The following is a 14,584-nucleotide window of genomic DNA, read 5'->3' as shown; positions in this document are numbered from 1 at the left end:
ATCCAAAGAAATTCGGAAAACAGTACAAGAAGCATTCTCCGTTTGTGATTAGTGCAACATGTAATATCATTCATTCAATGTCTTCTATTGTCATACTGAGGTTCCTTTATACCAACACAAACACAAGGAACGTGCAACAGCAAACGTGATTTATCTCTGGTCAAATTGCATCTAGTCACGTTTGGTTCATATCTGCCTGTGTTTTGCGGCTATCAATTTTTCTGCAAACCACTGAAGACAGTTTGTGTCATCTCTATACTGGCCCTAGTATTACAAAAAAACATGTTTGTTATCTTCTCTGCTTTTGTTATTGTTGATTGGAGTTGCATGAGCAATGGAGTAGTCCTAAGAGAATGTACTGTTGGATGTAGGTATCGCACGTGTTTCTGGGAACCAATAGATTTGCAGCACGAAGGAGAAACGAAAAGAAATACGACTGGTAGAAAACTGCTGAAGCAATAGTCTCATTGGGGAATTGAGTGAATAAGCACAAGTTCTGTAACTCTTTCTATTTAAAAGAAAAACAACATATTTCCTTCAAAGTAAAAAAGTGACAACAGGTGTCAGTTATGCTGATTAAAAATATGCGAAAAGACCTGACCATTCTCTTTATTACGTTCATTGTATCTGTGATCACGTGACTGATGTTTCACTGTTATTACAGAAATTCTTGATGATAAATAAAAATTGTTTACCAGTTACCACATTATCCATCTTCTAGCATACATACAGCAGTTTTTATCAGGTACCCCATGTGAAAAGGTCACATGAATATATCACATTTCTGTTATCATATTTTGTTGAGATCACCATGTTATGTGTACACTTTTAACAAAATCCTTGAAGAGCTTCACCCATGTCAACACAGACATAAAAAAACTATCTGCCATATAGCAGCTACTGAAACACTAACCAGTCACCAACATAAACATCTACACTTGTTAATAACCATGTGTATTTTGCTTTTAAATTCCTTCCTCAACTGTAATGAGAAGCCAGTGAAGTGTCAACTGACACATGCTTAAGTTCTGGATAGTGGAAAGCAAAGCTGATTCATATTTATTTATCAACCATTACAACTTATAAAAGTCTATACCTTAAACTGTTATGATGTATGCACTGTAACTATAACTATCTCACCTAACTTCGTTCATAACATAATCTGGGAAATTTCCTTCTTCAAAAGTTAAAGCTGGATCTGGAACAGCATTTCCCTTGACAGTTATTTCCTTACTTGCACGGTACCGTGCAACTTCTTGAGGGCTTCTATAAAAAACATGAGAAAAAAGTGTCAACTTTTATATACACCAATGTACAAGCAACATAATGGGCAACGACCAAAACCAACCTGTTTAACACATTTGGATGTGGTACATAAAAATCTTTCCTGAATGGCGGTAGTGCTGACATGTCCCATCTTGGCCGTCTTAATCTTTCACCAGGCTGCTTTCCTTTGAGGCTGCTTGCTCCAAATCCCCCTCCACCACCACCACCAAATCCTCTTCCTCCTCCACCCCTCGGACCACGATCATTGGACCTTGGCCTGCCGCGATTCCTGCTTCGATCTCTGTACCTAATAAAACCAAAATAGAGGATCACATTTTAATATAGTATTAAGCTTCCAACAATACAATTCTAGAAAATAAGAGACAGGAATTATACTGGTATGTAATCATTTAAAGATATGTCTTCTTTAGGCATCAGCTTCTGGTACAGGCGTCTTCAACATAGTCATACAAGGTGCTGAATAACTAGCCGCACACACTATAAGATTTCCACCACAGGCCAGAAGCACAGCAATCTCTGACACCGACTCAGAACTGCCATGCATGCTCGACAATTGCAACTGCGTCTCACATCAACTCTGTCGTACAATGAAGCATTTTATAGGCATTTAAACGAGGATAAAGGAATGTAGAAGAATTAAATCAGGTGATGCTGAGAGAATTAGATTAGGAAATGAGACACTTAAAGCAGTAAATGAGTTCTGCTATTTGAGGAGCAAAATAAATGATGATGGTTGAAGTGGAGAGGATATAAAATGTAGACTGGCAATGGCAAGGAAAGCCTTTCTGAAGATGAGAAATTTGTTAACATCGAGTATGGATTTAAGTGTCAGGAAGCCGTTTCTGAAAGTATTTGTATGCAGTGTGGCCATGTATGGAAGTGAAACGTGGACAATAAATAATTTAGACAAGAAGAGAACAGAAGCTTTTGAAATGTGGTGCTATAGAGGAATGCTGAAGATTAGGTGGGTACATTACATAACTAATGAGGAGATATTGAATAGAATTGGGGAGAAGAGAAATTTGTGGCACAACTTGACTAGAAGAAGGGATTGGTTGGTAGGACATGTTCTTGAGGCACCAAGGGATCACCAATTTAGTACTGGAGGGTAAATATCGTAGAGGGATATCAAGAGATGAATACACTAAGCAGATTCACAAAGATGTAGGTTGCAGTAGTTACTCAGAGATGAAGCTTGCACAAGATAGCATGAAGAGCTGAATCAAACCAGTCTCTGGACTGAAGTATGCAACAACATTTTATTGTAGAACATTTTCGCACTTGGAAAGTAGTTCATATCTTCGAGAGAAAATATGGACAACGTTAGGAAGAAAGCAGATTAGCCAGCTGTTTGAACTTTTGTAAAGTACAGTAATTCATAATACCCATAAAATAATGGACATAAAGTTGTGGGAATAGCCAATAATAATAATCATCACAGCACATGCAAAATTTTACTGGCACTCACTACAGTGTTGATTTATACAACTCCTCCCCCAACCTCCTTTCACATGTTTTTCAGGATACCTACATCTTTCTGGGATTATTTCTGATATTACTGAAGGTACTTAAAATCCATCTATGCTACTACAACAAAATGTGTATTTGTCACAAATGCATTTTGTTATATTAATGTAAAAGTATTTGGCAGTCTGTAATGAAACACTTTTACCATCTAGTTTGCTTACTGCATCCAAAAACTGTTTATTAGAAAAGATGATGATGTTACTCATGGTATACTACATCCGATTTTTGCTCACATCAGGAATTGTCGTAGGCTTTCACTTTTTTAAAAAAATATTCCCTTGTTTGGCACTACTGTTAGTTTATATAACACTGGTCCATAGTTGGAATACTGTCTAGTAATGTTTGAACCATCTCTTTGTGTGCCCTAACTTTTATATTCTTGTTTGACTAATGTTCATGTATCATTTGCCACAAAAAAGGTATTTCACAGTACAGTTGTACAAATTTTTCAATGTGGTCACTGGTCCAACTATTTTACTATACTTGTAGCAACTAAAACTTACTCTCACTTGAAAACCACTCATATCTCTGGTTGCCGTGTTAAAATTTGCTTCTTTTGGCACAACCAAGTGTTTATACAATGTCACCTTCTTGACACCCTAATACAGTTGCAATTGTGATAGAACACGAAACAGCAGTTGATTAAATGAGGAAATGAGAACAAATCAGTCAAAAGCTTATGAGAAAGCAAATTCCTAGTATCGATACAAAAGTGTGCCTATTTCACTGATCTTGTTGCAAAGCTATACTAATTCACATTTCACCAATTATCGGTCAGCAGTTACTAGTATACCACAGTAGATAATGAAATTCCACCTGTTTACCATTGCAAAATACTCTCCTCTACATGCTATCACTTTGCAAGATCTCCTCTCAAACCATTTGAGAGATACGAGTGACAGCAATAGTAATTCAGTCTAGCCTTACTGCTGACACGGACAAACACGAGTGCAATCGTTAACATCTGTTTTCCTGAGACTGGGGATAAGAGATCACCTATCAAGCCTGAAGAAAAATTCAATACTTCAGTTACATTTCATATAGAGCAACACATGGTCTAACATACACAAAATGCTTATTCATAGCCATCCCAATTTTTCATTGCAAACTTTTCGAATTTCAGACACTGTGTTACTTACATGTGAAGATCACAATAACTATGAGCATTTGTAAAATGATAGCTGCTTTATCATGAAGCTGATACGAAAAGCATAACTGACAAAAAGACGTTACCAAATAGTTTCTCAGATTGCATGACAGCCAATGTGAGCACACTGTTATGCCACAGTAGCGCATCAGTTCACCAGCTCAACAAAAACTCACGCTGAACTAGGCCTGTCACTAAAATCTGCTCATGCATGGCCATCTAATGGATGAAGGTGTAGTAGTCCTTCAGAAGCCATCTTCACCTTGCAGGCTGTATCAACTTTGTTAACTTTATGTTTTAATATCACTGTATACTATATTTTCTACTGCAAATAGAGAGGTGCTTAAGCAATTTACATGAACTGCTGGCACTTAATGTCATCACAGCAACCATAATTGCTAAATTAATAAATCAGTGAAGAAGACTAGAAGAGCGTGTCTGCTTGTTAGCATCTCACTTAGACAATCAACTGACATCTATTAGTCACAGTATGATACCCATAAAGGAATTACGAGCAAAGTTTGAACATGTTGTAAATCATGCTCTGGAGCAGTATGGGTCCAACCCCATCATGGTTTAAATATGAAGTTGGAAAACACTGAGGAAGAAAAGGCTGTTGCACTCTCAATTCAAAAGAACGCACAAAGGATGAAAGACAAAAGTTAGAATAGATCCGCGCATCCATGATAAGATCTATGCACGAAGTATAGAACTACCACTGTCATCCCTTAGCAACAAATCTAGCTAAGAACCTTAGAAAATAATGTCTAGTGTAAACTCACTAAGCGGGTCTAAGGCTTCCACCCAGTCACTCATTGACCATTCTTAAGTGGCAGTTAAAGATAGCAAAGTGAACAATGAAGTTCTAAATTTCGTGTTTAAGAAATCATTCATGCAGGAGAATCGCACACTCATACTGTCACTTAGTAATAAGCATCCCTGGCATAGAGAAACAACTGAAGGAGTTGAAAACAATTACATTTCTAGGTTCGGATGGAATTCCAATTCAGTTTTACAAAATGTACTCTAAGGCATTGGCCCCTTCCTTAGCTTGCATTTATCGCAAATCCCTCGCCTAGTGCAAAGATCCAAGCAGTAGAAAACTGTGCAAGTAACTCCTATACTTAAGAAGGGTAAGATAATAGACCCACAAAACTATAGGCTAATATCCGTAACATTGGTTAGCTGCAGAGTCCTTGGAAATATTCTCTGTTGAAATATAATAAATTTTCTTGGGACCAAGAACTAAACCTTATGTCCATGAACCAGCTCTGTTTTTGAAAGCATCATTTGTGTGGAATTCAGCTTGCCCTTCCCTCACAGTCTACAGCGAACCATGGATGATGGGCATAGGCAGATTCCATATTTCTAAGACTTCAGGAAAGCATCTGTCACAGTCCCCCATGGTAGACTTAACGAAGGTAGGAGCATATAGAATAGGTTCTCTGATATGAGAGTGGCTCGAAGACTTCTTTTAAGCAATAGAGCCCTGTGTGTTGTCTTTGATGGTGAGTGTTCAGAGACAAAGGTATTATTAGGAGTGCCCCATGGATATGCAATAGAACCACTATTATTTTCCAGATACATTAATTATCTGGCGAACAGTATGGGAAGAAATCTGCAATTGTTTGCTGATGATGCTGTAATGTAGGGGAAGGAGTCGAAATTTAGTGACTTTAGGAGGACACAAGATATCTTACATAATATTTTTAGTTGGTGTTCAGTAAACTAGATAAAAAAATCAGCATGTCGTATCTCAATGAGGAGCTTAAAACTTTCAGCACAGGGCAGCAGCATGTAGAGGAACTATGGCTCAGGTTCAATAGAATAACTGACCATGCACTGAATATGTATGTGCCCAGAAGAACAGTTCATATTGTTTGGTTGGTTTTGGGGTTTGATGGGGGCTAAACATAGAGGTCATCAGTCCCCTGTTCCAAACAGACATACTTGTAAAAGGCCTGTACAGTAAAAGCGTAACTTCTGCACCCAGAGGGAGGGAACACCATGGGGTACAGAGCTAAAATGAAAACCGCAATAACACAAAATAGACGACACTTAAATGGGGCAGAGAAAATAGTTACTAGAGTAAAACAGACTACAGTGGTTCATGGATCAGGTAAAAGGCCAACCACTCAACTACAAACAAGAACCTCCTGCTGGCAAGCGTTGATAGAGGTACCAACACAACTTGTTACCATAAAAGACACTATTTTGGTATCCACATCACAATTAAAAGTCACTGGAGTGGATGTAGCCTGAGAAATCACGCGAGAGTGCCCACACTAGAGTGAGTGATAAAACTCAGCTGCACGGATAAAACGTCAGCAATAGATGCATCGTCGCCTAGAATTAAAGGAAGTGCAGCTGGTACATTAAAGGACTGTCGCAAGGCGGCTAAAAGGGGGCAGTCCATCAGGAGATGGACCACTGTCAGCCCTGCATCACAGCGACACTTGGGTGGATCTCACAGGGAAGGAGACAGCTGTGGGTCAACCGCGCATGTCCAATTCGGAGATGGCAGAGAACAACTGAGTCCCTATGCGTGCTCCTCAAGGATGAGTTCCATACGGCTGTGGACGACTTTACCATGCGGAGCTTATTTGGCATGTTCAAGACAGACCATTCAGAGCTCCAGACATCGTGGACCTTGCGATGTAGGGCTGACCAGAGGTCTCTTTCCACGAGACCCAGCTACAGGGGTGGCAAAGTGGTGGCCTGCTTGGCCAACCGATCTACAGAACAGTTCATATTGGGAGATCCCCCATGATATAGAGCCATTGTAAAAAAACTTCTAAAGAAACAAACTTGCACAATACGCATAAAACAATGCACGGAACTGAATGTAAGAGATGTGCTGAATGAAATCAGTTTGGTTGTTGAGAGAGCAACAGAATGCCTTCAAAGACAACTGTAGCAGAATATTGTCAAATGAACTTCCACAAAACCCAAAGAATTCTGGTGTGATAGCAAAGTAAAAGCGGAAATGCTGAACTCTGTTATCAAATATTCCATTACAAAGGAAAACCCGGGAGAACTGATCCAATGTAATCCTTGTATCACTGAAAGGATGATTGAAATAAGTATGTGTCAGTGGCGTTAAGAAACAGATGAACCTATTAAAACTGAACAAAGCTCCAGAGCCCAATGGAATCCTTATCACATTCTACACTGAATTTGCATCCAAGTTTGGCCCTCTTCTAACAATAATTACTGTAGATCCTCTAACAAAACAAACTGCGCAGTAGTTGGAAAAAAAGCACAGGTCACAACAGTCTACAAGAGGGTTGGAGATTTGTTGTAGAATCTTGAACATATTCTGCGTTCAAAACATATTAGTGTCTACTACAGAATGACCATCTCCTCCTGGTAAACCAGCACGGATTCCAAAAACACTAATCAAGTGAAAACCAATGCACACTTGTCTCACACGACATACTGTAAGCTATGGATAAAAGCAATTTCTTGATTACTGAAAAGTATTGGGCTCAGTATTTCACCAACTTATTGACAGAAGTATGATCACATCTGACATCAAGTGAAATTTGTGACTGGACTGAGGACATTTTGGTAGGGAGGACACCATATTATCTTGGATGAAGAAGTAAGTTTGGGTGTGCCATCACATATTTATGACCTTGCACACAATATTAATAGCAACCTCAATTTTTCGCAGTTATCTATAATGAAGTACTGTTCGAAAGAAGCTGCATAAATATTCAGTCAGATCTTGATAAGATTTCAAAGTGGTGCAAAGATTGGGTCCCCCTCCACCGTTTCTGTTCAAATGTTCGTGCGAATCTCAGGAACTTCTGCAGAGCTTCTGATGTGGTTTTCACTAACAGATAAGATTGCTTTGCGAGGAAGGTTTGAGGTATATAATTTGCGCATTCTTTGTACAGACTGGTTAACTAAATGAATTAGGGCCACACACCACTGTTAAAATGATGCCACTGACATCTAATGGTGAATGGCAGATTGGCTCCCAAATGCAATACCAGGCAGGCACAAGTTACCACAACTAGAAGGCCAGCGCACTCTACCAATAACTTCCTGAACAACCTGCAATGCAGGTTGTATTGGCATACAATTTTTTGTTTCCCTTGGCATGCACTGTTTAAGTCATTAACAACAAATGACATCATTCTCTACATTTATGCAATGGACAAATGTTATTGCTATGCCACAAAACCACCCTGCCATACATACCTACCAGTGTGAATAGTTAGATGTGATTGCACTGTTACAATAAAACTACTAATGATCTAAGGGATATACAAAAGCATGCCGAAAAGTAATATTTTATTAACAAAGCTTTAAGAGCTTTCACAAAAAAAAAAAATTGGAGGCATTACTTTTCAGCAAATCCTCATAAAAACAAAATCAGGTTTAAAAGTACTGTTAATGACAAGCACAGCCTTTATTATATCCTTGTTCATCTTGCAGCAAGGCAACAAAACACCAGAAACTATCTGAACACTAGGTCTTTCTGTTCACAATATACTATTAGTTTTGAAGTAACAATGGTGATTAGCTTCCAAACGTTAGGAATTTCACATCTACAACTAGTTTTTTTTCCCCTATTGTTTGCAATAATCGCTGCTTACAATTCTAGGAAAGCTAAGAGAAACTTTTAAGGAATGCCTTAAACTCAAACAGAATATTGGACATCTTAACTTTTCGAAACCCTTAGTACCTCTGGTAAACTACCAGCACTCACTCAATGTTTTAATTGTTACACGCGGACGTCATTTTCATGGCTATTAACTCCTACAACACCGGGGGGGAGGGGGGGATACCTTGTGCCCATTTTCTAAAAATATTTTTATCTTGTCAGGGACATAATATTTTTAAATTTTGGAAAAAAATGTTTTTAATGAAGTCTTCTACCAGAGCCCACAAACATTATCAATTTTTCAGTTAAACGTAATCCAAAAATTAAGTCTTAGTAGCAGAGATGTGACTTCACAATGAGTATCACATTTTCAACTCTAGGACCTACTTATACATGTTGTTGTTGTCTTCAGTCCTGAGACTGGTTAGATGCAGCTCTCCATGCTACTCTATCCTGTGCAAGCTTCTTCATCTCCCAGTACCTACTGCAACCTACATCCTTCTGAATCTGCTTAGTGTATTGATCTCTTGGTCTCCCTCTACGATTTTTACCCTCCACGCTGCCCTCCAATGCTAAATTTGTGATCCCTTGATGCCTCAAAACATGTCCTACCAACCGATCCCTTCTTCTAGTCAAGTTGTGCCACAAACTCCTCTTCTCCCCAATCCTATTCAATACCTCCTCATCAGTTACGTGATCTACCCACCTTATCTTCAGCATTCTTCTGTAGCACCACATTTCAAAAGCTTCTATTCTCTTCTTGTCCAAATTGGTTATCATCCATGTTTCACTTCCATACATGGCTACACTCCATACAAATACTTTCAGAAACGACTTCCTGACACTTAAATCTATACTCGATGTTAACAAATTTCTCTTCTTCAGAAACGATTTCCTTGCCATTGCCAGTCTACATTTTATATCCTCTCTACTTCGACCATCATCAGTTATTTTACTCCCCAAATAGCAAAACTCCTTTACTACTTTAAGTGTCTCATTTCCTAATCTAATCCCCTCAGCATCACCCGATTTAATTTGACTACATTCCATTATCCTCGTTTTGCTTTTGTTGATGTTCATCTTATATCCTCCTTTCAAGACACTGTCCATTCCGTTCAACTGCTCTTCCAAGTCCTTTGCTGTCTCTGACAGAATTACAATGTCATCGGCGAACCTCAAAGTTTTTACTTCTTCTCCATGAATTTTAATACCTACTCCGAATTTTTCTTTTGTTTCCTTTACTGCTTGCTCAATATACAGATTGAATAACATTGGGGAGAGGCTACAACCCTGTCTCACTCCCAACCACTGCTTCCCTTTCATGCCCCTCGACTCTTATAACTGCCACCTGGTTTCTGTACAAATTGTAAATAGCCTTTCGCTCCCTGTATTTTACCCCTGCCACCTTCAGAATTTGAAAGAGAGTATTCCAGTTAACGTTGTCAAAAGCTTTCTCTAAGTCTACAAATGCTAGAAACGTAGGTTTGCCTTTCCTTAATCTTTCTTCTAAGATAAGTCGTTCTACAGTAAAGCTGCATGTCCTCGGGAAAAATTACGGCTGTAGTTTCCCCTTGCTTTCAGCCGTTCGCAGTACCAGCACAGCAAGGCCGTTTTGGTTAATGTTACAAGGCCAAATCAGTCAATCATCCAGACTGTTGCCCCTGCAACTACTGAAAAGGCTGCTGCCCCTCTTCAGGAACCACATGTTTGTCTGGCCTCTCAACAGATACCCCTCCGTTGTGGTTGCACCTACGGTACGGCCATCTGTATCGCTGAGGCACGCAAGCCTCCCCACCAACGGCAAGGTCCATGGTTCATGGGGGAAAAAAAACTTATACATTTGTATCCCTTTAAAACGTATTTTGGAAGTCAACATAACCAACAAAATGTGCATTTATATTTTTTCTGGTGGTCATAAAGTACCCCCCCCCCCCCCCCATTGTAGCAAGCATTACTGAAAGTGAGTTGGTATTTAGTGTGCTATATGATACAACAGTTAGGTTCCATACCCTACCTACAAATTAATACTCCTTTAAGAAATATGTTGTTAATGTAAGTCAAAATAATCAATAAATTATGTCTTTTAAAAATTCATTTTTGGGAGGGTTTAAAGTATCCCCCCCCCCTCCTTTGGCAATACAAGTTCCTGAAAATGCACTGGTACTGCAAGTGTTGTTAGTGAATGCACCTATGCTGACACACACAGTTCACTTGTATGCATCTCACTGCAAGGCTGGCAGCTGGTAGAACCTGCTGTAACGGTATTTGATTGATCCACGAAAATTGAACAGGGCGCTGAAAATATTTATTTTGCTTCATTTTTTCAGAATGCAGGTTCTGACAACATGCAGGTCTCTAGTATAGCCCAAGGTCTGGTAGAGACTGGTTGGAACTGAAAATGTGGTTAAGAGTTGACAAACCGAACAAATGTTTTGCCATGGAAATAACTATAACTCTCATAACACATATTTCACACACGCACTATTTTATTGGAAATGTCGTGTGCATAGGGCCTCCCGTCAGGTACACCGTTTGTTTGATGCAAGTATTTTGAGTTGATGCCACTTTGGCGACTTGCGTGTTGTTGAGGATGAGATGAGAAAACACCCAGTCGCCGAGGGAGAAAATCTCCGACCCAGCCAGGAATCGTACCAGGACCCTTTGGCATGACAGTCCGCTGTGCTGACCACTCAGCTACCAGGGCGAACTCTATTTTCATGAATGGTTTTAGTCCATTACTTTGATTAGACACTGTGCCAAAGTTGATAAGTGGTATCACGAGGTTCAATACTTTTAGCCAGAACTATATGACTTGCTGTTACGCCCGATTCAGCATTGGAGGTCTAAATTCCTGATGTCACTAACCAAATTTACAGTGTTACAATAATGTTCACAATCATCAACCAAATGTACGGTTTAAGACTTGCAAAACATGTGTAACACTTCAGAAGTAATCAAACCAATTGCTTGCTCAAGGGCAGTTCATTTGTTTTGGTGCAGTGAAAACCTTACCTAAAATCGATTAATCAATAGTCAGTTCCAAGTACTGGCTCAGATTTCATAGGAACTCGTGTAAATGTTTTACATCTGTTCGCCTCACAAAGCAGGAGCTGTCGATGCTCATTTCCAACTATCCTCATACAAAGTGCCAAATTTTACTACTTGCATAATATTACAAATGAACATGCACCACCTGCTGGTTTACATGTGTACAACAGACTGAGTTCATAAGTGAATTAAGTTAAGAAGTGAGCAACTACATCCAGATTAAACAACATGTACTTTTAGTGAACGTGCTTCGAGTCGCACCTCTACACAGACATTCTCCATGCCCATTTCCCCCCCACAAGAAATGTTCTAAAACCTGGGCACTCAAAGTCTCTTTTGGGTGTAAAGCTGAGGACACATTACAGGTTTTGTTGTATATAGCACAGATGATGGGATAGATAAACTGGAAATCTGGGTTTAGTTTTACCAAAAGTTGTAATAGCACATGACATGCCCATGTATCAAGAAATGAGCTACATATAAGTACCAAACAATAATGTTCGTTACTGTGTATTTTACAGCAATTTCCAGGCCTCATAATAGTTATCAGTAACAATGTGTCGGGAGGGGGGGGGGGGGACACGCTAAGAAGTAACTTTAGAACAAATGTAATTTTTTACTGATCAAGAAAGGTCTGTCTCAATTCACCAAGGCAGTAGCAAACATTTCTAGCTGCCGAAGCATATGTAGTACATCCATTGCCACAACTTTCAACAAACTGCTCCCACGAACAAGGAATGTAATATCGGTAATGACTGGTGACGTACACAATGAGCTAAATGAGGCCTACTTAGCAGTTAAGTTTATTACTAACATACGCAACAATGTTAACAGTGCACCGATTTCTAACGGCATCGATATTCTCTTGCGATTTTACAGTGTGAAATTATGTTCCACCAAACGAAAACGTTTTTATTAATTTGCGTTCAACCGAACTAATAAGCAAACTATGAAATTTCCTCGCAACTCATCTGGCGTGGTTTACGAACGGCCATCAATTAATTACAGCTTTCTCCCGTGACGTAAAATAGAAGGCTCGAGTTTAGTAAAGGCCGCAAATCCACGCATCAAATTTATGAACGTTATTGGTAAAGAGTTACGGGAAGTATGACGTAGCCAGGACTATAACCTGAGCTATACCAATCATAAATGGCGACGATGTAGTCAACCGAAGTTTCCTCATACCTCAAAGAGCAAGACATAGAACTCCGGTACAAACACTTTCTGTAAAACTAAAAATGTGATAATAACAGTTATAGCAAGCGATATTTTTTTGTTTTCTATAACCTTATTAGATTCATAGCATAATGAATCGAATTTCGAGGTAATCAATGTGCCTCTTCGATCATGTTTCCTACAGCTCCACCATTACCGCTACACAGTGAAAACATCTCATTCATAATGTTCCTCTCTTGAACTGAACTGTTACGCGGCTAATACCATACTTCCAAATTGTAACTTACATTTTAGCTTACTACAGCACGTCCGTTAGCAGTTCCTCTAAATCAGTTTTTTTTTCAGGTCTTTCTTCAATAACTTGGGAACCTGGCGGTTGCTAAAGAAATAGAAACAAATATAAGTATCTGAAGCACATTTACAGCAAAACACGGCAATTAAATCCAACAAAAACCAACAAATTCTTAACAACAACTTACTATCAAAGCCGCACAATGACAGGAAGAACCGGAAGAGATCAAGGTTGCATCAACAAAATGGTTTCTCGCACGCCAAAGATATTATTTGCCACATCAGCAGCATAAGGTATTGAGCTAAATTTTTTTTTTAAGAAATTCAGCAATAACATATTTGTGTTTTCCTCATAAAAGTATTCGTGATAATGTATTGTCTACTGCTGTATATCCTCAAAAAAGTGTATTGCTTAGTAGATCCGTTTGTTTCGAGCACCAACATGGAATGGAACTAGAGGATACGTGAACATAATGTCTCTTCGCTGTACCCTTTACTAACATCAAAAGTGAGGTTACAAGCCACGAAACGTGATTCACAAAATCAGTATGTACATTATTAAGGAATAAGTAATGATAGCGGAGTTTCTTAAGGCCCAAAGCAAACTTTAGAACGACTGTTCTTGACGAAGGTTAAGGTGAATATTCGACACTGCTGAGAACTGAAAGAATACAAAATTGTGGACCAAACATTTAAAAACTTTAGCTTTAAGCCGGGTTCACACAGGCAACAAAAGTATCGCCACTGCTAATGGCGAACTGCAGTTGCATTGTAGTTGCATGTGTGAACTCCTAGTTTTCGGTGGCGCCATTTAAGAAGCGCACAAAAAGGTGAGCTTGGTTCTACTTTATTGTGCCATTTTGCCTTCTCCATAATCGAATAACGTCATTCGATTGCTACCTCGCGGCTGGATTCAAACCTTTCTATTGCGTATTCGTTCGCAGATAGCGCTTTTGTTTGTGCGTTTGTTATTAATATGTCGAAAAAGTGGTCAACAGCTAAAATTATGAGATTCTTGGAGGTGTATAAAGAACGAGAATGCCTTTGGAACCACAAAAGCGAATCATACAAAGACAGAAATTTGAGAGATGCTGCATTAATTGAAATAGTAAACAGTATGCGTGAATATGTACCTGGAATTGATGGAGCTACAACAAGATTTAAAAATTCGAAGCATTCGAAATGATTACATGAATGAACATAAAAAAGTACTGAAATCACTTAAGAGTGGTGCGTCCACAGACGGTATTTATAAACCCGGCCTTGCTTGGTTTGAAGCTGCAGACCGGTTCTCAAAACATATAGTCGAGACAAGTGAGACGAGAAACACTTTGGGAAGTAATATTTTACATTTATTATATTTCCAAAACATCTTATTTAGTAATATGTACAGCCGTTTAATAAGCTGAGACAGGTGACGCCATTTTGCAAACTGCGCAATTAGGAAGAATTTGTGGCGTCCTGTGTGAACGGTAGCTCACAGCGCCACTTTA

At 39.0% G+C, this 14,584-nt stretch overlaps 1 protein-coding gene across 1 annotated transcript in view; it reads right to left on the bottom strand.

Moving 5' to 3' along the window:
- The window catches only part of LOC126252894 (uncharacterized), a 55,050-nt gene extending 41,710 nt beyond the window's left edge, over nt 1-13,340 (bottom strand). Inside the window, exons 1-4 of the mRNA XM_049953864.1 lie at nt 13,280-13,340; nt 13,088-13,179; nt 1,349-1,573; nt 1,141-1,266 (exon numbers count right to left, since the gene is read on the bottom strand). Of these exons, the coding sequence (XP_049809821.1) occupies nt 1,141-1,266; nt 1,349-1,573; nt 13,088-13,089 (353 nt within the window). The 5' untranslated portion in view covers nt 13,090-13,179; nt 13,280-13,340. The remainder of the gene's footprint in view (nt 1-1,140; nt 1,267-1,348; nt 1,574-13,087; nt 13,180-13,279) is intronic.
- Between the last annotated feature and the right edge of the window lie 1,244 nt (nt 13,341-14,584).

Source organism: Schistocerca nitens, chromosome 4 (genome assembly GCF_023898315.1).
Source record: "Schistocerca nitens isolate TAMUIC-IGC-003100 chromosome 4, iqSchNite1.1, whole genome shotgun sequence".
Classification (NCBI taxonomy): Eukaryota; Metazoa; Arthropoda; class Insecta; order Orthoptera; family Acrididae; genus Schistocerca; species Schistocerca nitens.
This window is presented reverse-complemented; position numbering and strand designations above follow the sequence as displayed.